At 38.1% G+C, this 27,963-nt stretch overlaps 2 protein-coding genes across 3 annotated transcripts in view; one reads left to right on the forward strand and one right to left on the reverse strand.

Moving 5' to 3' along the window:
* The window catches only part of psme4a (proteasome activator subunit 4a), a 30,434-nt gene extending 9,210 nt beyond the window's left edge, over positions 1-21,224 (reverse strand). Inside the window, exons 1-32 of one of the 2 annotated variants that reach the window (XM_083922546.1) lie at positions 20,598-21,224; positions 18,445-18,585; positions 18,079-18,195; positions 16,909-16,965; positions 15,540-15,584; positions 14,433-14,582; positions 12,593-12,656; positions 12,425-12,499; positions 11,920-12,042; positions 11,734-11,826; positions 10,310-10,575; positions 9,967-10,153; positions 9,777-9,866; positions 9,614-9,678; positions 8,461-8,611; positions 8,274-8,372; positions 8,111-8,180; positions 7,926-7,993; positions 7,589-7,804; positions 6,706-6,863; positions 6,443-6,538; positions 6,106-6,161; positions 5,940-5,996; positions 5,753-5,808; positions 4,961-5,059; positions 4,711-4,773; positions 4,535-4,630; positions 4,208-4,339; positions 3,891-4,100; positions 517-653; positions 234-287; positions 19-148 (exon numbers count right to left, since the gene is read on the reverse strand). In XM_083922546.1, coding sequence (XP_083778672.1) covers positions 19-148; positions 234-287; positions 517-653; positions 3,891-4,100; positions 4,208-4,339; positions 4,535-4,630; positions 4,711-4,773; positions 4,961-5,059; positions 5,753-5,808; positions 5,940-5,996; positions 6,106-6,161; positions 6,443-6,538; positions 6,706-6,863; positions 7,589-7,804; positions 7,926-7,993; positions 8,111-8,180; positions 8,274-8,372; positions 8,461-8,611; positions 9,614-9,678; positions 9,777-9,866; positions 9,967-10,153; positions 10,310-10,575; positions 11,734-11,826; positions 11,920-12,042; positions 12,425-12,499; positions 12,593-12,656; positions 14,433-14,582; positions 15,540-15,584; positions 16,909-16,965; positions 18,079-18,195; positions 18,445-18,585; positions 20,598-20,794 — 3,618 coding nt within the window. In that variant the 5' untranslated portion in view covers positions 20,795-21,224. The remainder of the gene's footprint in view (positions 1-18; positions 149-233; positions 288-516; positions 654-3,890; positions 4,101-4,207; positions 4,340-4,534; positions 4,631-4,710; positions 4,774-4,960; positions 5,060-5,752; positions 5,809-5,939; positions 5,997-6,105; positions 6,162-6,442; positions 6,539-6,705; positions 6,864-7,588; positions 7,805-7,925; positions 7,994-8,110; positions 8,181-8,273; positions 8,373-8,460; positions 8,612-9,613; positions 9,679-9,776; positions 9,867-9,966; positions 10,154-10,309; positions 10,576-11,733; positions 11,827-11,919; positions 12,043-12,424; positions 12,500-12,592; positions 12,657-14,432; positions 14,583-15,539; positions 15,585-16,908; positions 16,966-18,078; positions 18,196-18,444; positions 18,586-20,597) is intronic. The other variant, XM_083922547.1, reaches the window with a different exon arrangement.
* A 1,660-nt stretch (positions 21,225-22,884) lies between these two features.
* The window catches only part of wdr27 (WD repeat domain 27), a gene marked incomplete at both ends in the record, with an annotated part of 40,543 nt that continues 35,464 nt past the window's right edge, over positions 22,885-27,963 (forward strand). The window contains 9 exons of the mRNA XM_083923225.1: positions 22,885-23,022; positions 24,024-24,165; positions 24,498-24,622; positions 24,878-24,991; positions 25,123-25,174; positions 25,497-25,567; positions 25,657-25,771; positions 25,914-26,016; positions 27,806-27,897. Of these exons, the coding sequence (XP_083779351.1) occupies positions 22,885-23,022; positions 24,024-24,165; positions 24,498-24,622; positions 24,878-24,991; positions 25,123-25,174; positions 25,497-25,567; positions 25,657-25,771; positions 25,914-26,016; positions 27,806-27,897 (952 nt within the window). The remainder of the gene's footprint in view (positions 23,023-24,023; positions 24,166-24,497; positions 24,623-24,877; positions 24,992-25,122; positions 25,175-25,496; positions 25,568-25,656; positions 25,772-25,913; positions 26,017-27,805; positions 27,898-27,963) is intronic.

A 27,963-nucleotide genomic window follows, 5' to 3' on the forward strand; every position in this document is an offset into this window, starting at 1 on the left:
AATTTGTGTATGCCACACCTTGCGGACATAGAGGGAGTCATGGTTGAGGCTTTTGACAAAGAATGTAATAGCAGGTGGTGGGAGTTGGTAGTCATCTCTCAGAAGCAATGACAGGAAGCCAATTGCAATGTGTTCAAACTTCCAAGGCCTGAAATGTTAAACAAAGCAGGTGTTAATGCATAAATAAATAAATGTTAAAGGGATTTCAGGAAGTGAATATTAAATTAACCTACAGGTTCCTGTTGTCAAGGGAGTTCAGGAGATTACCAATGAGCTGTTTGTATATCCTACAAAAACATAGAATAGTATTAGTGTTTGCACAAACCATCTTGTTAACATTAAGGTTGTATGTAGAGTAAGAACATAATCTTGACACATAGATTATAGTTCAGTGAAGTTGTCAACTGGAGACTCCAAGTTAAGCCATTTTATGTCAAAATAAGTTACTCAAGAGGAGAAGGCCAGTATAAGTGAAGGTCTTTGGTGTGGTGATTCTTGTTCTTGGTGTGAACTTACTCAACAGACTCAGAGTTATGGAGCTCCTGCCTCTTTCTACCCTCTGCTACTTCTTCCTCTGGAGGAACAGGCTCTTTGGGAACAGGATTTCCAGCAATCATAAGTTGTTTGGCCACAGCACAGCACTCCTCAGGGATCTAAAGGGGAAAAATATATATAAAGAATATATAGTATCAGAAATAATTCATACCATCCATGGGAGGGAATTGGACGAGTCCCAATTGGAGAAAATTATTTTTTAAAGACAGAGTTGTATTCAACTATTTTGTTTTGTCACTGTTAAATCATCCGTAATAACTCAAAAGAGGGGCCTTTGATGCGAGAGAAGGTTCAGGCTGTTCCGCCATAATGATAAGAAACTGAGACAGTTTCTTATCATTAGTGCAGTGTGTTAGCCCACGGGCTGTCTCAGTTTCTTATCATTAGTGCATTTGACACTGTGGACCATAACATTTTGTTACAGACTGCAAACATGGGTTGGACTAAATGGAAAAGAAATGCAATGGTTTAAGTCCTATTTAGAGGCACAAAGCTATTTTGTAAGTATTGGAAACTTTGAATCTGATAGATTACCAATGTCCTGTGGGGTTCCTCAGGGCACGGCCTTCTAAAGTTATGCTTTGTTGGAGACCAGTTTGGACTAGATTTGTTTAGAGAAGATGAGATAACTGAGAGGAGCCAAAAATGTCCTTCTTTATGACCTTGTTTTTTTTTTAATTTGCTATAATGGAGATGCTGATGGAGACAAGAATTAGAAAACAGCCTGATGTGTGGAGTTTGTTACCTGGTACTGGAAGTTTAAACTTTTAAACAACAGAGACTGCATGAGGTTTGTATGGTCATTATCGATCATAACTTGCCCACAGAAAAAAAACAATTAATAAGATCAAACATCAGAACAAATCAGCAGAACAACAAAAAGCTTGAACAGCTCCAACCACTGAGGGATGAGTCAACCACAATGTCAGAGTTTATCACAATTAACCCAAAAACACTGCAGGAAACTGTTCAGCAGCTAAATCCATCAATGAGTTGCCTTGACACAATACCATCAAACTTCTTTAAAAAGGGTTATAAAGTCAATTGTCACTGATCTGTGTCAGATAATTAACTGCTCATTCCATACTGGCTAACTATAGACCAATAAGTAACCCTCCGTTCATGGCCAAGATCATAGAGAAGGTGGTCTTCAACCAACTGAGCCAATTCTTAACCTTCAACAAAATATTTGATAAAATTCAGTCAGGCTTTCGTTCTCATCACAGCACAGAATCGCTCTGATCAAAGTGATCAATGACATAAGGTTGAAAACCGATTCAGGAAAAGTATCTCTCCTAGTTCTGTTGGATCTCAGTGCTGCATTTGACACTGTGGACCATAACATTTTGTTACACAGACTGCACATGGGTTGGACTAAATGGAAAATAAATGCAATGGTTTAAGTCCTATTTAGAGGCACAAAGCTATTTTGTAAGTATTGGAAACTTTGAATCTGATAGATTACCAATGTCCTGTGGGGTTCCTCAGGGCTCGGTTCTTGGGCCCCTTCTTTTTAGCCTTTATATGCTTCCATTAGGACAGCTTTTACAGAGCTGTAAGATTGATTATCAGAGCTATGCAGATGACACACAACTATATCTAGCACTGAACCCAGATGACTATGGTCCTATTGAGGGGTTGTGTGACTGTTTAGAAAAAGTAAACCACTGGATGAGTGAAAACTTCCTTCAACTAAATCATGACAAAATGGAGGTGATTGTCTTTGGTAACAAGGAAAATAGGTCTGCTGTCAGTGAGTATCTAGAGTCTAGATCTTTAAAAGCTAAAGACAAAGTTAAAAACCTTGGTGTTGTGATTGACTCAGATCTGACATTCAGCAGTCGGATCAAATCTATCACAAAAACAGCATTTTACCACCTAAAGAACATCTCCAGAGTGAAAGGTTTAATGAGTCAGAAGGCCATTACAATAGTCCAGTCTGCTGGAGATAAATGCATGGACCAGTTTCTCATGGTCTTTCTAACAGGAATCCCCCAAAAGAGCATCGAACAGCTACAGTTGGTTCAGAATGCTGCAGCTCAGATCTTAACCAGAACAAAGAGATCAGAACACATTACTCCAGTTTTAAAATCTTTACACTGGCTACCAGTCAGCCTCAGAATAGATTTTAAAGTTCTGCTGCTGGTATATAAATCTGTGAATGAGTTTGGTCCAGAATACATCAGTGAGATGTTAGTCAGGTATGAACCCGGCAGGTCTCTCAGATCTATGGACACAGGTCAGATAGTAGAGCCCAGAGTTCACAGTAAACATGGTGATGCTGCGTTTAGTTATTATGCTGCAAAGAAGTGGAACAAACTGCCAATAGAGCTGAAGTCAGCATCTAATGTAAACATTTTTAAATCAAAGTTAAAGGCACTATTTTCTCTACTGTGCATGATTGACAGGTTGATTTTTGGTCATGTTGATGGAGTTTAAAAGGTTTCCACGGATGAATTTGAATGTTTTTATTGCTGATTTTGAATGTTTTTATTTCTGAATTTGAATGTTTTTATTTCTGAATCTAAATGTCTCAATTTCTGAAATTGAATGTTTTTATTTCTGAATCTAAATGTCTCCATTTCTGAAATTGAATGTTTTTATTCCTGTATTTTAATGTTTTTTTAATGTTCTGACAGGTTGATTTTTGGTCATGTTGATGAAGTTTATTTCAAATGTTTCTATGGATGAATTTAAATCGTTTTATTTTTATTTTTGAATTTAAATGTTTTTTTTTCTGAATTTGAATGTTTTTATTTCTGAATAATTTGAATGTTTTTATTCCTGAATCTTAATGTTTTTTAATGTTCTGCTGCACCTTTTGATCATGTAAAGCACATCGAGTTGCCCTGTGTATGAAATGCGCTATACAAATAAATTAGCCATGCCTTGCCACAGTAATGAAAAGAAAATTTCAGTTTTCCTGAGTGGATTCAAGGGCAGAGACAGAGAGATGTGTTATTTTAATGCTGAAGTAGCATGACCCATATGACCAATTTATACAGATAAAATGATATTTTTTGTGGGGGATTAACTCGGTATTTGTTCTACATTACAATTTTGTGTTTTAATTGGGCCTAGGCACTGATTTCAAATAATTTATTTTGTTTTCATAATATTTTAGAATCAATACAATGTTCCCACATATTTTCAATGACAAAATGAAAATCATACAAATATTGATCTTCAATATAGATTATATACTGTATAACTCAGAGCTTACCTATAATTTCAAGATTTCTGTATTTGAGTTAACACACTTCTAATATTACAGGTAGAATCAAAGGCAATTGTAAAATCTGCCTATGATCCGTTTGTGAAAGTATTTTTCTTACAGAGAAGTCAATGCCCATGGTCTCAAACTGGCGATGGATTTTGTCTGCAAGGTCATCGAAGAGTCGCACAATGGAGGGCTTCTCTAGAGACATGGCTGAGCTGAGGCCGGCGCGTACAATGGCGGGCCATGTCAGACCAATGCAAGTCCAGTCGTGCAAATTGGCCAGGCAAACTGCACTGTGATTCCCCAGAAGACAGTACAAGGCACCCTGGGGATGAACACAGAATGTTAATGAGAAAATATAAAATTTGAATTCTTGACAAAGTGGCGATTTCTACATTGTAGAGCACAAAAAAGACGTGAGGACTTTCATACTTTGAACTGCTGTTGTGTGACACTGCTGTTGTCCGGGTTGAGAAACTCTAGGACATGGGGGATCATATCTTTGCAGCAGAAATTGTAGGTTACCAGTGCAGTGTACAACACGTTTTGAGCTCTGCTGCGTACCTGAAAGACATTAAATAGTCAAGAGTTGGGATTTTTTTTTTTACTTCAGGTCCATTAAGAACACTAGTCAAATGTATTTTTAATATATGATGTGTAATGACTAAACTGTGGTACATTAAAAAAAAAAAGGAAGAAAATAAATGCCTTTATGCACTATAGATAATACATTGCTGTGAAGTGTCATGTGGAACTCACCTGACTGTAGTGACTTGTGGAAAGCCTCAACAGATCTCTCAACAGTTCCTGGTGAATGCTCCTGTACTGACATCCTTCCACTGTCAGCTTCCGCAGCTGATGAATCAAAAAGATTACGTTATAAGTGATAGAAATACAATGATACCCAGTAAGTTATTTCTCTACAAAGGACTTACCTCATGCTGGAGCACGACTCTGTCTATTAGCAGAGCTCTGATGTGCTGCTTTCTTCCATGAAGCTGCAAATACAACAGCAAGGCATTACACACTTTGAATTGCCAGTCAGTTTTAAACATAGGATGTAATATCACTCATACTAATGTATCCAATGTTAGTTTGTGGACAGAGTGCATGGTTTTTAACCCCTTCCCAGGATAACAGTGGTACAAATGTAATGAAAGGACAATAAAATGTTAGATTTCTTACTCTGTTTTCCATTGATTTCTTCACAAGGTTGAAGGTCTTCCAGCGGGAGTCAAATTCATGTTTGTGAGAACCTTTGAAGTACAGCAGATAGCTGATAATCTGAAAGACATCACACAAAAAAATATTGATTAGTGCTGGCCGACAGGATCGTTACATTGGCTACTGGCAATAGCCTGTGATTTAACCATGATTCATATCAATTCAGTGAAAACCTATGTCCCACACAGCGTATAATTAGTAATTTATATATATATATATATTTAATAATCATTATGATTACAGCTGCGATTCGGCCATAGGTCCGTATTTGGCTTATATTTTTGAGAATCCAAGCGGTTCAAAGCACACTTAAGAGTGTTAGATACAATTTTGAGCTTCTCTTATTTGTCTAGCGTTAGGTCGGCTGATGTGGTAGGGCGCTGCAATCATATGAGCACACATGGAGGTTTGCACAGAAGTACACAGGCTTCTTTCCTCCCCCGCCGTACTCTAATGTAACTCAAACTTTTTTTTTGTGGAAACATGTTCATCTTTGCTGTGCAAAGTTTTGTTATGTTCCAAGATAGATAACAGCTTAATAAGTAATTAATGGTTAGGACACTTTTAAAGTGGAGTGATTCATATAGTTAAAAGTCCTAGTATGTTGTACTGTATACAATATCAGCACTAAACAAGTTTTGTTAGGATTTGTAATCCAGCGGTATACAGCAGGTTTGTAGACAGTCAATAGGCTGAACCCTTAAATTGCCATTATTTAACATAAACAACTGAGTATATAAGCTATCATGTTACCTTGATGATGGAAAATAGAGACTTGGTGTCATCCTCAGAGTGTTCAAGGATGTAATCTGCAAGAAGAGGTAAAGGAAACTATGATGGCCGTACAGAGACTTACAGAATATTGTGAGCTTGCCTGTTAAGATGAATGTGACTACAACTTGATTAGGGGATGTGGCTGTAAAAGAGAGAGAACACTTACGCAGCAGCTGTCTCATCACTTTACAGATGGCATCTCTGTAGTTCTCTCTGGACTCATCTGTAGTTAATATCACAGTCAGTTTATACCCTTAACAAACCTTATGCTATGTATGTATTGTGAGCAAAACCTGTGTCATCAAACACTTCTTAAAAAGTGACTCGCATACCGTACTCCACTCCTGTGTAGAGGATGGTCTCATCTAGATTCACCATACTATGGACCCTGGGGGAAAAGCAGGTGCAAAGCCAATTTAACTACAAAAAAATAATGAAACTGAAATCTAAAAAAAATATATTTTCAATATCAAGTCCATTATACAGTCCTTAGCAACAATACCACAATTAAATGAATCCAAACTCCTTGTTCCCTCCCTCTAGAAGAACCCAGCACATTTTCCAACCGTATTCCTAAAGGAGGCTTTAACTAACAATTGTTAACCAGCAGTGTCTTTCTCTGCTTTTCTTTGTCAGCTCAGATTATAATATTTGAATGCAACTGCTTACAGTTCAGGGATGGGCTCTCCTTTCAGTGGAGGCATCAGACTCCCAGCTCCTAGGAGGCAGTACTGAATAATGGTCAGGCTCTGAAGGACATTTTCTCTGAAAACCACAAAATCAACAACTATCATATACACATGCATTATACACATGCACACATGGCTAAATAAAATAAACAAAGGACTGAATCCATGTAGTGACTTCAGCAGAAATTGGAATGTCATTTCTGTAGGGGGCACAGTTGAACACTCAGACTTGTTCCTCCATACCTGCTCATGTCCAGCTCTCCCTGTGCGAATTTCTGAAGGCGCTGAAGTTCAGGCTGGAGGATCAGGTCCAGTAAGTAAAATGCAAAGGAGGTTTCTTCAGCACTGGGCACATGCCATCGGATATCCAGATTCCACAGGTCCCCAGGCCGACCCCAGTCCTGCATGTGATAGAGACGATGAGCAATGCTTATACTTTTTTGTACATAGTGAACCTATTCGATTTTGAATTTGTGGCACAAACCAGATATCCACTGCTTAATAAGGAAAAACACATGGAATTTGGCATTTTTAGAGCTGGCTCATATGTGGAAATACACAAAATAGGACCTGAATATCTGCCTATGCTGCTTTAATCTCAACACAAATTTGCCAGTTGGAGAGACAGCATTTATATTTCTTTGGTAAAAACAAACAAAACACAGGCTACTTCTGGCAGTAGTGCAGGCCTATAGTACTAGAAGCACTTTGGTGACACGAGTGAGACATCTTAACTCTCTTGTTGTGCAGGAGACAGTAATCCAGCAAAGTGATCTGTGATCCAAGCCTACACCAAGGAAGCGACTTAACGCAATCACAGTACTGGCAGTCTTCACTGGCTACCTGTCTAAAGAGAGGATCGGACAATTAATCAAACTAGGTCACAGTGAGTGCCACAGAGTTGTACGTTATGTGGTTCAAGGACAAAGGTCTGTAACTGCAACTGTTGGTTTCTAAAATCCAATCTCTCAATGATTTGGGGGATTCGATGATAATAGTTTGGTCACGATGTTTCTAAACACAAATTAACCTGACATATGCCAAGACTTTTTTTGGTTACGAGTTAAAGAAATTGTAATGCTGGTTTGATTAGGTTCGGAAATGTAAAACCAATAAATATTAGCACCTTGATGGCCAAGTAGTCACTGACTGGTTGGTGGAAGCCTCCTGGCACACTGCAGTACTCTGTGGGGTAGATGACGACTAAGGGGCGAAGGATGTGGTGCAGCAGGTTGCAAGCCAGAGTGTAGCCCTGCTTACACTTGAGGTGGAGTGTCATCTGCAAAATCTGGACCAGGTCAGAACGATAGGGCAGAACTTTGTCCCCATCCACCCGAGTCACCTGAGGTACAAATGGTAAAAGAGGGAAATATAAAGTCCACATACAGAATTATAGATAAGAAGTTTTGGTAAATACAGGAACTTAGGGGTTAAGTTAGAAAATCATGAGTGATCTAAATCACCTCAGACAGCAGCTGGAGATTCCACAAAAACTCTTTGTCAAGCTCCTCCTCATTCAACACTTCCTCATCTGTTTAAAAAAGAAAAAGTGTGTGTCAGGCAAACAACACAGACTCATTGAAGAAAACAGAAGTTGAGCATTTGAAAACCTCTTTTAAAAGTTTATTCCTCCGTGGTGATCACTTACTGACAGCGATTTGATTTATGGCATTGCAGCAGTGTGGCACAAACATCCTGAGTGACTCTGCAGCGTGACACTGAAAAATGAAGCACATCAAGGGAGAAGGTTGTAAACTAATAAGCTACAAGAAGATGATGCTTTAGGCTGACATGAGTCTAACTGGACTCACCTTAGAAGCAGCTCTGCACATGTCAGCCACCATCCTCCCAGCTACACGTGTCTCAAAGATGTTGGTTGTTGCAAAGTTGAACACCTTTTCCAGAGCCACCTGTTAAAACAATGGGACAAATGTGTTCATATGTATAAAAGAGATAATGAAAGATGTGGCAAGAGACAAGTGTGTGAAAGGTTTTTACCTTGAAGATGTCCAAGGAGCACTGTGTGAGGACTGTGCTAAAGGTGGAAGACAAGCCGAGCTCTACCAGAGTCTCCAAATGAGTCATTTTCTCTGTTTCTGTTTCCTCACGAGTTTGTTCCAGAGTGCTGCTGTCTATCAGGGCAAAGCATCTGTGGAGATAACACAGAAATGTTAAAAAGCTCTGATATAATTTCACTCAATTTTGAAACAGTGCTGTGAAATAAATATGTAAAATATTGTCTTTTTTTTTATACATCCATCAATTTTCAGCTCCTAATGAGGATAGCTTAGATGCGTCAATAGCACCAGTTTTATCAATCTGGAGAGTATTTCTTTATTGGAAGAAGAGAAGGGTACTGAAGGATTTCCTCGATGGAAAATATGTTTTGTTGAGTTTGATTGACTGATGGTTTATTCGATCACCTGCAAGGTATGTTTCAAAAGAGCCTGCCCTTTCCCAATCAGTTTCTATTGATGTCAGGTTACATAAATGCAACAATAGCTAATTTGAAAGCCACCGATTTGATTGTTCAAAATAAATTCAGTCACATTTCATCACAGGATATTAAATTAAAGTTGTGAAAACTACAGCATCATAGACCTATAACAAAAACACAGATGTTCACATTAACCCAATGTGTAACGTTATCTTATGTAAAAAGAAAGAAAGACCTATCAATTATGTGATAGGTTTGTGATACTGTATCAATTGTCAAAAAACAATGTATAGATTTTTGACGAACACAATTGGCGATGTTCAAGGCTGACATTTCCGTCTTAAATGCTGTAGTAGACTGTTAAAGCAAGAGTGAAGCTAGTGGAAGTGAAGTGGTTTTGTAACATATGCATTAGGTTCTAGGAGAATTTTCCTAATTTAAAAAAAAAAAAATTACAATATTTTGCCTTGCCCACAGTATTGCGATATATTTAATCATAAACTGTATCATGTTACTATTGCCCTGTATCATAAAACGTATTGCAAGATTCTTGCCATACACAGCCCTAATATAATGTAAATCATGTTTTAGCCACTAAATTTTTGACCAGTATTTTATTGTAGATCGGAATTAATAAGTTAACCTAAATTATGTGATTAAAATCACAGTTGTATTAGTGAAAGCAACTGCTGATGATGAATGGCTTGGACATACCTATCCATGAACTGAAGCACAAAGTCTTCAAACTCAGCTGAAGCTGAGCACATCTCTCTTTCCACCTGAAAGTCATACAAAAACAAAATACAAAGCTTTAGGCAAGGATCATTCCACACCATGCATTTATTTATTGACAAGGCAAGGACAAATAATGATTCACCTCCGTCAAGTCAGTTCTTTCATGAAGGGCAGACGAACAGTCCACCAAAGGCACAAGGGTCACAAACGTAGCAATGAATTGGAATGTGATCTGTGGGGAGAAATGTTTGTGTCAGATTTAAGACCTAACAAAACTAACAAAAATACAGTAAGAGTGCTGTGATTATAGACCGAATAACAGAGGAGCGCACCATGCACTTGCTGAAGTCATTTGGATCAACACCCGGCAAAGCCCTCATGAGCAGGGGCAACATGTGAGTGGGCCCCTCAGGAAAGCGCTGCCCACCTGACACTAGGCTCCGTGCCACACCAATCATGCAGCTCAGAGTGGCTGTCAGCTGGTGGGGCTCTGTTAGAGTCTCCAGAGCCGGGTATGTTCTATGGCAGAGATGGAAAACAATTAGCCCTTTGTGTTCGTTTCAAAATGTGGCCTTATCCATAGCGGAAAACTAACAATAGTGCTCCAGATACTTAAGAAGCAGAACTTGGGTCAACAATCTGTTCTTCAGATTCTCTAGTTCAGTACAGACTTACTTCTCCAGCACGGGCGGAATGACCAACTCAGGCCTCATTAGAGCTAGATTTTGAAGGGCCTGGGCAGCATCGAGACTGCCCGTCTTGCTGAACATGGCTAGCAGCACCGGCTGCATCATACTCTCCACAAAGTCTGTGATATCCTCCTCGGTGAGCTTGTGACTGTCTGGTATTTGTGTCAGCCATGTGGGCTCTTTGTAGCGCTCTCGGTGCAGCCGTCGCACCACACTGGCTGGGAGGCGCTGGAGCAGCCTCATGAGCTTCATCTGGACATGAGGGCAGAAAGACAGATGCGTGACAAAGGGGTGACACAGGGGGACAGTATGCCTCCATGTAGTCTGGACAAATGAAGAAGTTGGGGGTGTATGGAACATCTGGACACACAGATCACATAACCGACATACAAACACAAACTAAGACACTGAACACATCTTTGTCTACTTATGGGGTCACTTTCAAGTTTCAAGTTAATTTGGTTACATGAGATATAATTTCCACTTTTCCTTCAGTGATTGGTAAGCTGAGGCTCAGTACACTCAACAGTACTTCAGTAGTACTTTTTACTCTTAGTTGATTGCAAAACACTGTAATAAAAGCACAGCTAAGTGGATGACTCTCTCACATGTATCCAAGCAACAGTATTGGAATACACACCAACTCATCCCCAGCCAAAAATAAAGGTTTGTGTATGAGGACACGTTGCTGCCTGTGGTACTTCAAATCAAGTAGAGGGGATCCTCAAAACAGAAAGGCATTTGGCCCTGCTCCCAGAGACCTTTAATAGCACTGCAGCCATCCCACTCATGTGTCCTCTTGTTATTTCTGACGCAGATTCAGGAAGCTTCTTAGAAATATGATGATGATTGGCGACGCACTCTGTCATTGTGCTGCCGTTGAGTGCCATGGTATGCTATGTTAACATGATGTTGGAATTATAGTTAGAAAAAGCTAGATAAGTGATGTATCTTAACTATCTGGTAGCAGTCAAACCACAACAACCAATGTTATATATTTTAGTTGCTTATCATAATTCTCTTTAAATAGTTTTTGTTTTGTCTGTGCACTACTTATTACTGTGAAGATGGTGGGCTTCAGTTGAAAAAAAAACATGTTATGCATCATCAGAATTTAGCTACATTGGAATTGAAATGTGATGACAGCTTATGTTTGCTTATTTCGCCACCACTATTAATCAACAGTTAACAATTCTATTTGTCAGCTACTTTTGGACAATTATATACCAACTTGCTGAACCTATTGGGTCACTAAAAAAGCTGTTGATGCTTAGCTGTCAGTTACATTGCTCAATTATAACTGCTGCTCCAGAACACATAATTTCTAATGGACTGTCTAATAAAGAAGTCCCAATCCTTTACGGTTTTTTCTATTTCCCAGTCATCCAAAAGAAGTGAGCAGTGACTCACCAACCAGCGGCCATGGTTTGATGGGTGGAAGAAGGATGTAATACTGTTGAAAAGGCCACTGAGCTGTGCTTGAGCTTGCTTGCTGGGTCCTCCCTAAGATCGACACAGTAAGGGTCAACGTAACAATAATCTTTACTATAACTGCAATTATGTACCAAACACATAATTAATGAACAATGAACTAACCAGGAGGGATGAGATCCAAAGCACCACATGGCTGATTTCAAAGGCATTAGTGACATATCGTGGGACGATCATCTGACTGGTCCCCACAGGGAGATTCAAACTCCTCAAAATTCGTGTGAAAATCTGAAATGTGAAAAACAAAACAGTTAGGGTAAAATATTCCATGTCTGATTATTTTAATTCAGACTTATTTGTTGTAAAAGTGAAATTAAAAAAGCCCATTACATTAAATTAGGCATAGCCGGTCACAAGTGTATGTTTATGTTTATCAAAAAGCATGACATAAAACAGTCACACGGTTGAAAGGCCAGCATGATGCAAGTCACTTCCCATCAGTGACCAAGAGCAACAAGGAAACCTGATAGTTTGTTTCTCTGACAAGCAGCAAAGGCCATGAAATACACACCACTGGCTCGCATCATAAGGGTCAGGCCGCACATCAGCATGTGCCACAAAACTGAAAACAAACTGCATAGTGGGTGGTGGAAAGAAAAGAGCAACAAACCTTAGGGATGTAAGGGTCCCAATCAATGTAACCGATGTTGTCATTGGACAAGCGAGCAAAGAGGTTGAACAGAAGCTGCAAAGATACAGGAAAACAGGTTACACTGGGTATAAAGAGATACTGTTTATTGTACATTCAGACATCTTTTAAACACATGACTCTACTCACCACTTCCCAGCTTGGAAGATTTTGCACAGACAACCACAAGGTGATCAACTCATCAAACCACAACCTGTCAGACAAACAAATAGTTACTAAAGCAGAAGACAATCCTCCTAAGTACATATACGTGACATTTAACACACATTCTTCAAAAGGATGTTTCAGTAAAAGGGTTATAGACTGGCAAGATGCAATGTCATTTTCTTTAAGAACTCTGAACAATGAAGTTTCCTCTCACTGGTTTTACACAGGTGTACCTGTGTAAAACCAGTAGGAGAAGCACTTTATTTTATGGATACATACGTTTAAAACAACTAAGGCCTGTGGGTTTTAATTTATCTTAAAAGGTCAGGAGTATAGGTTTATGTTTAACAGAGAAGAAGAAGCATGGATCAAATCAGTCACCCAGTTGATATGCAAGCATGATGCAAGTCACCTCCTATCAGTGACAACAACAACAAGGAAACTTGATAGTCTGTTTCTCTGACAAGCAGTAATGGCACTAAATACTCACCATAAGCCCAGAGGTAACAGGAATTAGATACACCTTTGTAAAAGAAGTTAGGGTAGCTCTTTATTTTACATTATTTATTTTATTTTATAAATAACTTCTAAGTAGTTCACTTTAAAAGAACCATGTAATTTGGTGTTAATAATTGGCATTATACAGACAGTATTCAATTGGTAAACCTATAATTAGTTTAGAGATTTTTAGTCACTGCACAGGTCAGGTGAACATGCTTGAATGTGAAATGTGCCTATGGTCTGACATACAATTGAAAAAATCTGGGAAATAATGTTTCCAAACCAAATTAATGATGAATAAATATTTACTTAAATTAGCAATGGAAGCGTTCTTTAAAGGAAATTCCTATATTTCACCTTTAATTAGTACTAATTATCATAGTTCTTTACTAGAAACTTTTAAGAAATGATCAACTGTCAAAATAAAGACTTAAAAAAGTTAGTACTCCCTTGCCTACAGGAACACAGGTGCTACAACTCCATGCTAGTGCACAATTCATGGCCTCATCCCAAAGGTTCTCTATTGGGTTGAGATCTGAAATTAATAAAAAAAAATTTGCACAGCTTGACTTGACTCGTTTGGGACGGGGTTTTTTTTCTCCTTTTTTTTGTTTTGTCACAATTTAATTTTATTTCATTTATTTGGACCACAGTGTGATATTTGCTGATATCACCAAGTCTTCCACAATGTGATTTTGATTCAGGGGTCTGCATTCGATATATGCCCATTTAACACAATCAGTTACATTGATATAATCAACTCATATACAGTAAAGCTACTAAAATATGATTTGACAATTTCATTACCGAGCTCTCTTTGAGGTTCAAACTATTTTATATAATAAGAATAAATATAAAGTGGGAATTTCATAATAAAACTTGATGATATGTAATGATATTTTTTCACTTTGCATCAATGAAATTGGATCGCTGATCATTGAATTGATATATTGATCCAGATCGATGCATGTCACACCACCAGTTGTACACGGTACTTTCTTTAGTATCACCTCTGTTGAGGTTCTTAGCGAGCTGAGCAGATACTAGAGGTTGTAGATAAAGTGTTGTGGACCGCTGATCGGTAAGATTGTCTCAATATGTGAGATATGTATGATTTTAATAGAGGCAAGCAGTCATGACGTCAGGAAGCTATGCCTTTATATATGGCTCACACTATGTTACTTGTCATCCCTTCGTATCTTCTTGCTTCAGAAGCCAAGCCATTATTTACCAGATCTCAAGGCTAACTAGCTGAAATGTCTTCAGAGTAGAGCGATCTTGGATCACAACCATACGTAGGAGACAATGAGACATTTCTCACTTGAATCCCTTGTGGTGCAGCTCTGGAGGCAGCATTGTGGGTAGAAAGAGCTCAAAGTAGCCGATTGCTCTTTGCATGGTGACATCAAAGGGACAGAGGAGTGGTCTCCATTCATCCAGCATCTCCTGAGTAGCAGAATCTGAAAAGTATCTATATGAGAGAGAATAACCTTTTATTAAAAAAAAGTGAAGCTAATGGCAGGTGATGACAAGGATGGTATTAATATCATTCACCATTTTTTGAATAGGTATATGGAAACTTGAAGCATCCCGACCGGCAGAGCAGTTTAGAGCGCGCAGCCACACACACACGCTTCTAAAATTTCAATGTCGGTGGCGATGTTTCACAAATGTGAGATTACAAATCCTACACCTTGGCCATTTTAAGCTGTTCGGGTAAATCCTGTGGTTCCACAGGTCTCATATCCCACAGGGAGATTTTCATGGTTCATTATGTGCTTGTGTAAACCCTGCAGGCTATTTCAGGTCACAAAGCCTCCTCAGTGATTCCACATCCACTGGAGGCCTGGGGAAAAAAACTGCCACTTCCACCAAGGGCACTTCCCTTACTTTACCTTACCGTTGATCCACAACATTTCAGCAGCTGACAACAAATCACTCTCCCTTCTCACAGTGAGAGGAAACTCTCAAACAAGACAGAATTAGAAACAATAATAGGATTATCTTCCTACGTGCAAACTGAGGGACGAGTCCTAGAATTCACCTAAGGTCACAACTAGGGTGAAAACAATCATAGACCTGCTGGTAACAGCAAAGCTTTTGAATGATTAAACAACTCAGCAAAGTCTAATCACTCAACAACTGGAATCTTCATCCACGACAGCATTCAAAATATAACCAACAATGAGGTACTTTCTTTCCCATGAGGTCAGCTTTACAGAATTCAATTTTTTGATTCATCTCTTCATATTATTCAATATTCTGTCAAGTTACGGCAATTACTATTGGTACAATCAATTAATTATCACACTAATATAGCTCCAATATTGATAAACTCATAATCATTTACTTAATACTTAATACCCTCCTGGAGCCAAATTTAAAAAAAGAAGAGATTCATAGACATACATGATTGATATGTACTTACGGTCTGCAGCTTTTCACAAGTGTTTTCAGCACACCTTCCACAGAGCTGTAAAAAAAAAAAAAAAAGGAGAGGAATGTCATGGTATGTCATAACCACTGAAACCCTGATGCTAAACAATCTCCACACCAGTGCAACGTGACTTTGATTGCATGCACACAGAAACTTTACTACACGCTCCCCCTGCTGTACGAAGAACGAGATAATCTTAGGATGTGGTGTGTAGTGAGGAAATTGTAATACAACGTCATTAACCAACTGTAATAATTTCCCTGAAAATAAACATACTAATTGGTGTCAGTAGAGGTTGCCCTTCCTGGCTGACCTCATACCAATATACAGATTTGTTTCTATGCTGATCATTCATAACATATCACTGTGAATTAAATAACTGCTTTAAAACTTACTGGAGATGGTTTTGGATTCATGACTGTAACACATCGCAAACTTCTGATGTGATTATCTTCACATATAGACTGCAAACGTCGGATTGCGGTCACATAACAGTGTTGAAAGCTCGGGACCGATTTAACCACATCTTTTGAGCTCCCAGCCCACAATCCCACTGATCTGCTCACATGCAAGCTCAAGCCATGCCTGGTTGGAAATGCCCTGCACAATCCCACTCAACAGCTGGTCACTTATCTCCACATCATTCAGTTCTTTTTGTAAATGACATACTCCACATGTAATACTCTAACTGCAATTATGGATGAAAAAACTCTGCAAGCCAAACTGCAACTGTCTAAATGCATGAGTCCAGCCCAATGTTTAGCACTTTAAGCCCACAACACATTGGCCACAGACCAGGGTCAAACTCATGCACAGCAAATCCAACAACAAGAACAAATCAAACTGAGTGTCCTATTACAAAGTACTGAGGCAAACGGAGCCCCAGACTACACTACATGACCTTTGTATATGAGTTGAAGTGAACCCTCACGTTCACCCAAACGCATTCCAGGAGGGAGGTAAACGTGATAAGTAACTAATAACTAATGCCACTGCTAGGCTTATGGAGTAATAAATGTTATATATCATAAAAAACAAACTGAATTAATTTCGACTATGGTCGACACCGTCTTGTACAATATTGCTGCCACATAATCAAATAAAACAACGACACAGTCAATCATCATTGATACAGTGGATAGGAGAAGGGTAAAACAAAAATCTGTTAGCTGCAGTGCGACAGTCTCCAATATGAGTGAAATGTTAACATTGCTCAAGTATTGTTTTTTCCAGTCACCATGTGGGGTGTCCAGTTTTGGTTTTCACATGCAATATATATAAAAAGAATAATAAAACAAAACAAGTAAGTGCCTCAAAGGATGAATTCAAAGTAAAACACAAAGAGAAGTATTGTCCTTACCACCTCTGAACCAATTTTAGCATTATGAGTTTAGAGGATGAACGAGGCCGTGGGGAACTGAATGTGAAAGGAGACAAAGGCATAAAGAACACATTCAGGACACGAAAAAGTGCCAGTCACTCAAAGTATGAACATACTATGCATCAACTTGTACAATTTATTTTGTAATCAGTGATTTGTATGCATTAGTATAGTTTTGAAAGAGGAGCTGGCAATCAGTCAAAGCAGCTTGCTTCATGTAAAAGTGATATGCTAGCAAAGGCATTTGTGATAAACATACAATGTTTCCATAGCACCATAAAAGAGCACCTCGCACTGCTTGCTACTTCATAGGGAATTTCAAAGGGCACATTTCTAGGGTAAACTGACATTTAAACTCTCCAAAACTGTGCTAAGTGTATCGATCATAGTGGACACTACAGTTATGAAAGGTATGTGACGTACAAAATGTTCCTCTTGTTCTCCAGCAAGGTATCTAATTACACAAACGCAATTATGTTAATTAAAACTACTGAAAACCATAACCAACAAAATATTTGTTGTAACAAAATTGGCTTATGGAATAGTTTCCCTTGATAGTTAAATGTATCTATGAAGACTAAAATATCTTAATAATAATCTTTTTAAAACAAACGTGCTGCATAAAAATAGAGAGGCGCTGCACGTCATCAGCGCAGGTGTACACAGCTTCCGTGTAGCAGCTTCAATTGGCTATAGCGGATGCACTCTGCTGCAGGCCACAGCAGCTGTGTCACACTGGGCCTGCACCCAATGGATTTTGGCAGTTACTTTAATTGGCATTAGCTTTTCAAGTAACAGCAATTCAGTCACTTGATATCATCTGTTTTCTACAATAGTTTACCTAAATAATTACGTTACTATCATCAAAATCTAATACACTGAATTTACAGGTAAAAGAACAAACTCTTTCTACCAGAGTGTGAGGTCTACTGAAGGTGTAACTGAAGGAAATTGAAAGGAAAAAAGTTTCCAAATGTGGCTACTGAATATTATCTGATGTACTACACAACCAACAAAAGTGTACAATACAAATGAAGTGAACAAACCTTCCACACTGGATTTGTCCACAGCATTTCCTCAATTCTATGATTAAGGATACTTAAAAAATATATATAATTACAACACCAACAGTACAGAACAGAGGCATACTTGGGAAACCAGTTGAGGCCCAGATGCTCTGTCTTGGAGAAAAGAATCTTGTCATGCAGCTCATAGAGTGGTCTCCACTTCAACTCCAGATCCTCCCTTGACAGTAGTTCTCTTTTCCTGATAGATGAAGCAGACATGCAGATAGGAGAGTAAACACACACACCCTAGCCCATCTCAGAGCCTTACTCTATGGAACAAATGTATAAGATCACACTATTTAATATCAATTGTGAGGTGTTTAGCATCTAACTTAGCTCTTGGAAAACACTCAAGATTACATTTTACTTAGATTTTTCAAGTGTTGCATAATTGCATATTTATCATATCTATAAGTTGCTGAGTAGAACAGATGGGGCCCATTCTTACTTGAGGAGGTTGATAAGAAGCCGTGCAAGACCCTGTATCACACTGATCTCCAGATTGGGGATTGTCACTAGCTCATAGAGCAACTTGATGAACAGCACATGGTCTTCTTTGCTGAACTTCCGCCCATACAGTCTCATGTACCTAAACAAGAAGTACAGATTTAGAGACAATTGCTTCTGTTTCATCATGCATAATAAGTGGTCAGCACCTGTGAGCAGCATAAACAACACAAACTTTGGGAGCTTCTTTTCTCTCATGCGTAAAATACTAAATAGGGAATATTTTACCAATAACCATTTTGAACATGTTTGTATTACTATAATGGGAAAATACCAATGAGCAGAATCTGGGTCAACACCACAGTAAACTTTCCATCTGTCTGAGCCGGCAGTGACTCACTCTTGGACAGAGCAATGCGCCAGCGTTGGGGACTGAAACGGATTAAAGACAGCCCAGCAACCAAGTACAACGAAATTAAACAACACTAAGTAATCTACTGTCATATTGACATTATTTTTGCTGGTGCAATGTGACTACTCTTCATTACTAACGGAAAAGGTAAATGCTTCATGGGGTAACTTATTACACTGTCATTCGTAAAGTTATAATGAACAAGTTGACTTGAGTTATCTTTTGAAAGTTTACTGATAAACAAATTATCTGATCTTCAAAAAAGCACGGGGAGGCGGCTTTCAGTTGTTATGGGCCCAGACTGTGGAACAGCCTGCCGGAGAGCCTCAGGGTCACGGAGACTGCTGAGGTTTTTAAAAAGAGGCTTAAGACCCATCTTTTTAACCAGGCTTTTAATTGAAATCTTAACTCTTTTTGATTTCTTGTAGGCAGTGCTAATCAGAGCACATTTTATCCTTTTTTACTGTTTTAATCTCTCTGTTTTAGCCTTCATGCTTTTATTTTTTATGGCCTCTCATGTCTTATGCTCTTATGCTTTTATGTTCTAGTTCATGTTTTTAGCCTCTGTGCCTCATGTTTTTGGCCTCCATATTTTAACCCTTTACTGTTTTAGGCAACAGTTTTTAATCTCCAGTGTTTCCTCAGGGCGCCTGCCAGATTGGGAGTTGTCTCTGGTCTGGCCGCGGGGGGTGCTGTCCCGTGGGCAGTTGGCCGGGCGACTAGAGGGCTCTGCACCTTGGTGCCCGGGTTGGGGTGGTCTCTGTGGCGGTGCTCCCTGCGACCTTGGACTGGGATCTCTCCCAGTGTGGTTGGCCCCCCCAAAGGTAGCTTCCTCTAGCCTCCTCTGTACCTCAGGTCTCGCTGCCCGGCCATGTCTCTGTACTGACAGCTAGTGTTTGTGTAGGTGTGAGTGTCTGTGTGTGTGTGTGTGTGTGTGTGTGTGTGTGTGTGTGTGTGTGTGTGTGTGTGTGTGTGTGTGTGTGTGTGTGTGTGTGTGTGTGTGTGTGTGTGTGTGAATGAACGTATATACATTTGTGTATGTCTCTGTGCATGATTGTGGGAGGGCTGGGTTCTTTTAACTTTCTTCTCCTGATATTTATTTGATGTTCCTCTTTTTCTGTACATCTCTGTAAGGCACTTTGCTATACTTTTCTGTATAAAAAGCACCATATAAATAAAGGTTGGTTTGATTTGATCGCTGCAAACATTACACTGTATCTCAAAAGCTGGGTGGAAACAAGAATTCCTTAAAGCAACTTCACAGCAAACACTTAAGGGAGTTTTTCAATTATATGGACTTATAAGTCCATAAAATTAATCTGGTGAGTCACCTGATTTAGTAATTCAGTAAAGACAATGACCTAGTATTATGCTGCACTGCCTGAGTCGGGTTATGTATTTGCCACTATTGCCCCGATTATGAAATCCATGCACTGGGCAGTTTGTCGATTCAGGGCATAAACATTCGTTGAACACCCCTAAAAATTAGACTAATGAGACTTTAAAGCAATACAGGTTTTTGTAAGAGAGTTCCGGCAGCCTGTCATTGACCAGAAGAGTGTGTACAGCTGGAAGAAGAACAAACTGCTAGCCTAGCAAACAATAGGTATCTTCAATCTTGACACACAAGGTATACAAATAAATGTTGCTCAATTACCAAACAAAGTTTGGTAACCTCGAGAGGCTCAAAATTTAAAACATTGTGAATGTTAGTTACAGCTATTGACGTAACTGTCACTTACGTGGAAAGTTTCCTTGTCCAAAACAGCACACCGGGCCATATCTCTCTGAGCTGAACAGCTCGGCACAAGTTTCCTTTGATTTTACTCAGGAGATCAATGGATTCTTCATCTAGCCTGTCTGCGTACGGCAGAAGTTTGTTGTATACGATGTCTTTTTGAGGAACAAACCCCAACCTGTCAGACTGCGCTTTTTTCATGTTACCAATTCAAAGTGGCTAGCTTCACTAAGCTAGCAAACGTTTCTCTGTTTAATCTCTGTTTAATGAGTTCCCGGTGCACGTTGTTATGCTACTTCGCTAATATAACTGCTCGCTATCCTATCTGAGTCGCTACGGCCCACACAGTGACCAAGTTATGAAATTAACAAGTTGATGACACGCTAGCTAACCATTTAGCCTAAGTAAAGTTGTGTCAATTTAGCAGGAAACATTAACATTACCAATGTCATTTTTTCAAAATGTTAAGGCTAACAAAACAACACAAGTTTGCCCGGAGAATGCGCTGGTACCCGAATTCCTCTCTTTCTTTCGGCTATACTAAAAACCTGACAACCAGCTAACGGTGTAGCTAAAGCTAGCTCTCCACTACAAACGCACAGTCATATCCCTACGTCTGTCAACGTCGACTGTTTCATCCAACTAAGGCAAAGCAGACGACCTACGACACCCAGCTACGAGCTACATACATAGGCTACATGATGCATACGTCATATCCGCTAGCTACTGGGGGAACTTTGATTTAATTTTTTTTATTGAAAATAATTTACTTTACAAAATCATGACATAGACAACGTGACAATAACACCTCTCAACATATATACAAGGCACAGTAGATAAAAAGGATAACTTAAATTGTATACAAAAATAATATGTAACACATGAAAGGAAATAGAAAAAATAATAGCAGTGAAAATAAATTATTAATAATAATAATAATAATAATAATAATAATAATAATAATAATAATAATAATAATAATAATAATAATAATAATAGTGAATCTAAATTATTTTGTAGTTGCTTGGGGTCTCAAACACCTTCATCTACCCAGCTACACAACACTTCCGTCATATCCGCTAGCAACTGAGGGAACAACTTCACTTCCCAGCTGCCCTCTTTCCATCCATGCTATTTGTTGTTGTAACTGCTTATCCTTTAGCCGTTCAAACAGGACATGAAATCCACTTAAGACCACGTGTCCTCTGGTGTCTTTTCTGCTGTAGAAACGTTGATTTGATTTTGCGTTGATGTGTTTGACATTTTTTTTCATTGTTTTATTCTTGGGAGAGGAGATTTGAACATTTCCTCATTAATTATTATTTTAATGTGTAAGTATGAGTATGAGTAAGTGAGAATACCCAGCAGCACGTCCATGAGGTCCACGATCAGTACACATGGGACACACCTACCTTATTATGAGTACTACAAGTGAATAATTTATTTAACAATCCATAATATTCAGCAGATGACACTTACATAATTCATTTTGTCATTATCTTAAAAAATAGTATATCCATAAAATTATCTGGATAACAAACTACCCTTTTGTATTTTTAAATGTTCAGACTTCAAATCCTGTTTGACCACGATGGAAAGCTTAAAACTCAAAAATAATAAATTAGCAAAAATTATGAGATGCATCTTCATTCCATTATCTGTTTTGCTGTCTTTGTATATTTTAAGTTTTTTTTAATTATAATTTCTACATTTTGAAATATATTTTTGGTATTGTGTATAACTCTGGAACATGTAAGGTGAGCAGTGACTGCCACCTTGTGGTTAAATGCAGAGTTGCACCGGAGGAGAGAAGCCATGATAGTAATAATAGGAGCGACTTCCCACTCTGACTGTATTTCCAAATACCACTTTAAATATGAATACATGTATCGCTTATGTCCAGAAAAAAAGGTAGTGTTCAGAATAAAAGAAACGTTGACAGCATAGGCTAAAGACGCCTAACGTATAAAAAAAGAAAAAATGTGACAGGCCTTACAAAGTTTGTTTTTGTTAATTATTTTACTTGTGTGTGGAAAAAAAATAAAAACGTGTGTGAAACGTTGTTTTGCTAATAGACAATCTGTTTTACCGGGAACTGTAATAGCCCCAGTGTCCTAGCAACAGCAACCTGTAACATTTGTCCACTTGAAACGTATGTCCTAACTTTAGCCTTAAACGACTCAACTTTAATGTAACTGTTTAAGTAACTGAACCGCAGCATGTGGATTACTGCTAATGGGAATTAATTAGCGTTATATTCACTAAACTTTGTTTTCCTGAGATGAGCAAAAATGGTGATTGAAAAGCTCAGTTTAACTTGTGATAGACTTCTGTCACACCGACAGCTAGCATGTTGTCGCTCTCATTGTGGTGTACCACTGCACGGCAAGGACGTGATGATTTACAGTAATATGGACACAGAGCAGAAGGTTTGTTAATACAGTTTTGTTATTCGTGCACACAGATAAAAGACAAAGACTAAAATGTAGGATAAAAATGCTGAAATTAATTTATATCTTGTTAAAAGTAAAGATAACTGGAGATAATAATATATTCTAAATAATAAATACATATACTGAACCTCATTTATATATTTTGTAAAGTAAAGATAAGTCGTGATGAATATATTATAAAGTATAAATAATTATGGTGAAATTATTTTTTCATCTTGTTATAAAGTAAAGATAAGTGGTGATTAATATATTATAAATAAATATGCTTAAATTAATGTTTTTTCTTTTTACAAAGTAAAGATGATTAACTTATTATAAATTATAATTATTAATTATTATTATATATACTATAAATAATTAAATACTACTAATTATGGAGAAGGGGTGGGGTTTAATACGTTATACTTCTTCCCACTCCTTTTCGAATATGTGAATTGAATGTTTATATTTTGCTTAAATTATTTTTGTACATGTTTTTATGGGTTTTTTTGTCTGCCTGAAATGATACAATCATTTTGTGTTATTATTGTTTGTATTTTCTGTTTTAATTTTATTTAAATATTGAAAATAAACATTTCATCAATCACCAAACACCTACCAAGTTTTACATTAGCTAGCTAGTTAACGTTAAGTTAATGTATTCTTCTCATGTGTATTTTGTATCTGAACATGCCTTTTTTACATTATTATTGTATGAACTTAACATTTTGTCATATATTATTTTAAAATGTAAAAGTTGATAAAACGTAGACCTGCTTAATATTTGCACAAATTGGCCACAATCTGGTAGTACAAAATAACATCCTACAATGTCGTATATAAATGTATAATTTTACTTTTGAAAAAGAAAGATATTGGTTACCTTTTGCTTACAATATTTAATGACTTGATCTATCATCCAAAACGATATCCACAGATAGAATGAATGTGTGTTAGTACATTGCATATTTTACTGGAGTCTAAATGTTTGTCCACAGCCCTTGATGTTAACTGGCCACCATGGTGAGATCAGTGCCATGACCTTTGGAAAACAAAGCAGACCAGTTCTCCTCTGCTCTGCCTCTGCTGACTATATCATAGTCTGGGATATCGAACTGTGTCAGAAGAGAACACAGGAAGGTGAGGAAATAGTTAGCTGTGTGAGCAGTGCAAATGGAGTTTTGGTGTCTTCAACATAAGTTTGATTCAGTGTTGTTTATTTTGTTCTGAACTCGAACTTTTACTGATAACCCTCATTATAATCCCCCATCAGTTTAATGCCATGCTACAGAGCAACTATTTTGGCACATACAGTATATCATATGCTGTACTGAAAATCTATATTCATAATTTTCCTGAGCGGAAATCTTAACAAGCCTGCCATCTAGTGAAATATTACCAGATAGGTCACTCATCTAATATGGTGATGAACTTAGTTCACTCTGAATATAGACTAACTAATTTGTTTGCAGGTAAAGTTGCAGCTGGAACAGTTATCGGGACTTTACTGGGTGAAGTCGTCTACCTTTCATTCTGTTTCTCTGATGAACGAGTGGCTGCATGCTCTGGAGCCACTGTATATATTCTCAGCTCAAAGGTACAAGATGATGCACATATTCACAGTTTCCCTCTGTGCACCGGAACTCGCTGAATACATATGGGCTCATGGGTTGGGTTTCGTTTGCTCACGTGGACAACAAATGCTGTACTTAAACACTGAACTTTGTTGTACTTCAATATGATTTATTGGATGCACATCACAACACACATCTCTATTAAAATATGTGATGGTTTAGTAGCCATCACAGGTCATCACATCTTAACCAAGTTTTATTGTGGTTTTCCTCATCAGAGACATGAAGTGATCTCTACCTTGAAGAGAAACCTTGGACCTGTAACATCAGCAGAGTTTTGTCCCTGGAATAAAGACATTCTTGTCACTACATCAGAGGACCGCACTTTTAAGGTACTGCAGTAAGATTCACAAATGATAGAGATGATGAGTCAAAATAATCACACTTTTGATTTATACCACTTATGCCCACAGTGTAATTGAGTTTGAATAAACTGAAAGTATTTTTCCATGTCTCTTTTCAGGTGTGGGATTTAAAAACTGAAGCTCTTTGCTACCAGTCTTTTGTGCTTTCAGGTAAGACATTACTATTAAAAATCCTGTTGGAGCAAATTAATATCCTTGTCCACAACATCATTCATTTATTTGGCATTCATGCACATATAAAGAGGTGGTACAATCATATTTATTAATGGGATCCATTTAACATCAGGATCGGTAGTATATCAATTAGCTACAAGTATCCGAAAGTGTTAAGGTTTATATTTAGATACAAGCACTTTAAACCTTACAAGCACAGAATTAATATTCGTAATATTGTGGTTTCTGTAGAAGAGTCAGGGCTTTGAAAATTAACTGAACTGCCAACATACTTGAAGCTAATTCTTCCATTTTTTAGCCTTTCCACTGCTCAGTGTATTCTTCTTGAAGCAGAACAGGCACCTTATCACTGGCTCAACTGATGGACAGGTTCGTGACTGAGGCACACAGCCCTTAACAGCTCATACTATCAGAGGATTCCACAAGTTGTGTAACACACCTTTACCTGTTTCGTGTAGCTGTGGTGCTTTTCTCTCCCTGATGACCACAAGTGTCACCTGGTGACCAAAATGCACCTTCAGAAGATGGAAAAAAGATATCAAATGCAACTAGGGACTTCGAGTGACCAAGCAGGTGATGTTACTGATCTATCAAACAAACAGGGACAGAGAATGTCTACATGTGTTATGGATTATATTGATCAATTACCTTTTCAGCTAAATGACTGAAAGTTAAAATCAATTACTTTTACACTACTATTGTGATTTTCTTCCAGGGATCGCAGAACAATCAGCTGTAGATAGAGTGGATATATCAAAACCTGTCCTCAGAATGGCTCTATGTAACTCATTCACTGACACCAGTAATGAGCATAACCCGTAAGTGCATAATCTTCATAGCATTCATAAACAGTTTGAAATGTTTATGGTAGGTATATGATTTCTGGGCCTGGTTAAGAGACTCCTGACTCCGCACTCGGCTAATGGCCTACCAGACAGGCCATTTTTGGCTGGGGTGATTGCAGAAGAAGGCTAATACTTTTTTTTGTTGTATGACTTCCTGGAGCATTTCCTTTGAATTGGCAGACCTAGGTAAGCAGATACTGTATTGGATGGATGGATACATAGAGACGGGGGGGAAATCACATGGTCCAATATATTGCGAGCATAGAGACCAGTCTCACTCTCAAGTGCTCAACAATGATTAATGGGGCGATTAATGTGATTTTACCACAAGGAAGAACTGTTTTACTTCATTTGTGACAAGGAATCTTAATGTTGAAGCTAGACACGACACTGTCTACACTGTGGCCATACTCAAGGGCTCAAATTAGCTCTAATTTCCACAAGGTAAAAATTGTAAGTTATCCAGGAAAATATTACACAAGCAATTCAAACACAATTGTCATGAAAAAGCAATAAATAGCTGCACATTTCTGCCATTAATGCTGCATAGATGTCATTCAGTCACAAAAGCCTGGAAAACATCCCTGAACTTAACGCCACATGTTTGTGGGCTACTTGCTGCACGTGTGCACACAGTCACAGAAAACGTCACAGGAAACTTCACACATCACAGGAAACTAAGCAGGGTCGGAGCATAAACTGCTTCAGGCTGTTAAAACATTTGATGTTATGACAGGAAGCAGGCACTTAAAAAGCACAGACATAACTCTCTGTGTATTTCGTGGACCACTGGAATGAAATGGACATTGATTCCTTATTGCTCTTAGCAAAGCATATGATCTCAGAGCAGTATCTACATCTTTTCATCGTCTTAACTCTTGACCTTCAGCAGACGCTTTAACCCATCCATCTGCAACCACCGTTTTACTGGCTTCTATTCGATGGGCTTTTACAAACCAATTTTGCCATGGCGTATTATGGGATGAATATGCCTAAAATGGTTCTGATGCTTCAAAGTATTTTGAATAATAATAATAATTATTATTAAAACATTGTTTCTAATTATTTCTTTATTAAATAGAACTATACATCACTATCAATTGACTCTTTCACATTTTCTGAGCATTTGACATGTCAGCTACTCTTACGTGGGTCTGTCAACCAAACATTTACAACATATTTATTTAAAATACTAACAGGTTAGTTGCTAATGTAGATCTGCCTTGTGTGGAACTCAAAAATCTGAAGTTGGCACCCCTTAGTGGTAAAGTAAAAAAAGAAAACATTGTGGCAGTGAACACTCTAAACATAATAACATAAACCTAACGTAAAGAATAATTTGAATGGGGTAATAATCACATACACTTCCACACACAATAGCTTTAATTGTCTCCATCCTTTCTCAGCATGAAAATAATGATGCCCTAAAATGTAAGAAATTGTCTAACAATATTATAGTCTCAGCATGTAGCTCATTGCAGGAAGTAGATGGAAAGAATCCTTCAGAGTCAGCTTCCTCTCCTCTCTACTCTGCGTGGCAGTTGTTTCCATCTTGCTGGGTGTACATAGTTTAGACTATGGAGTCAAAGGGAACTTGAATACAATTCTATAGTCCTATAGTGTGTAAGCCTTGCCAATCCATCCCATCAGTATGTTTTTCTTTAGTATGTGGTTACATTATCGTTCCCCAAATGATCTGAAAAAAAAAAAGGGAAATCCTGTAACACTGTTTTTCCGTACTTTTCTGTGTGGGCCCCTGCAGGAACAACAGCTGGTTATGTATTGGAAGCTCTGATGGCCTGTATGTGATGGATCTGGCTACCTCAGAACTTCTAACAGCACTATATTTCAAGGGTAGGCCGCTAGTGATTTGACTTCTCTGATTTCTACTGTACTGCTGTAATATGTTTAAGCATTCAT

Source organism: Echiichthys vipera, assembly GCF_963691815.1.
Source record: "Echiichthys vipera genome assembly, chromosome: 11".
Taxonomy (NCBI): Eukaryota; Metazoa; Chordata; class Actinopteri; order Perciformes; family Trachinidae; genus Echiichthys; species Echiichthys vipera.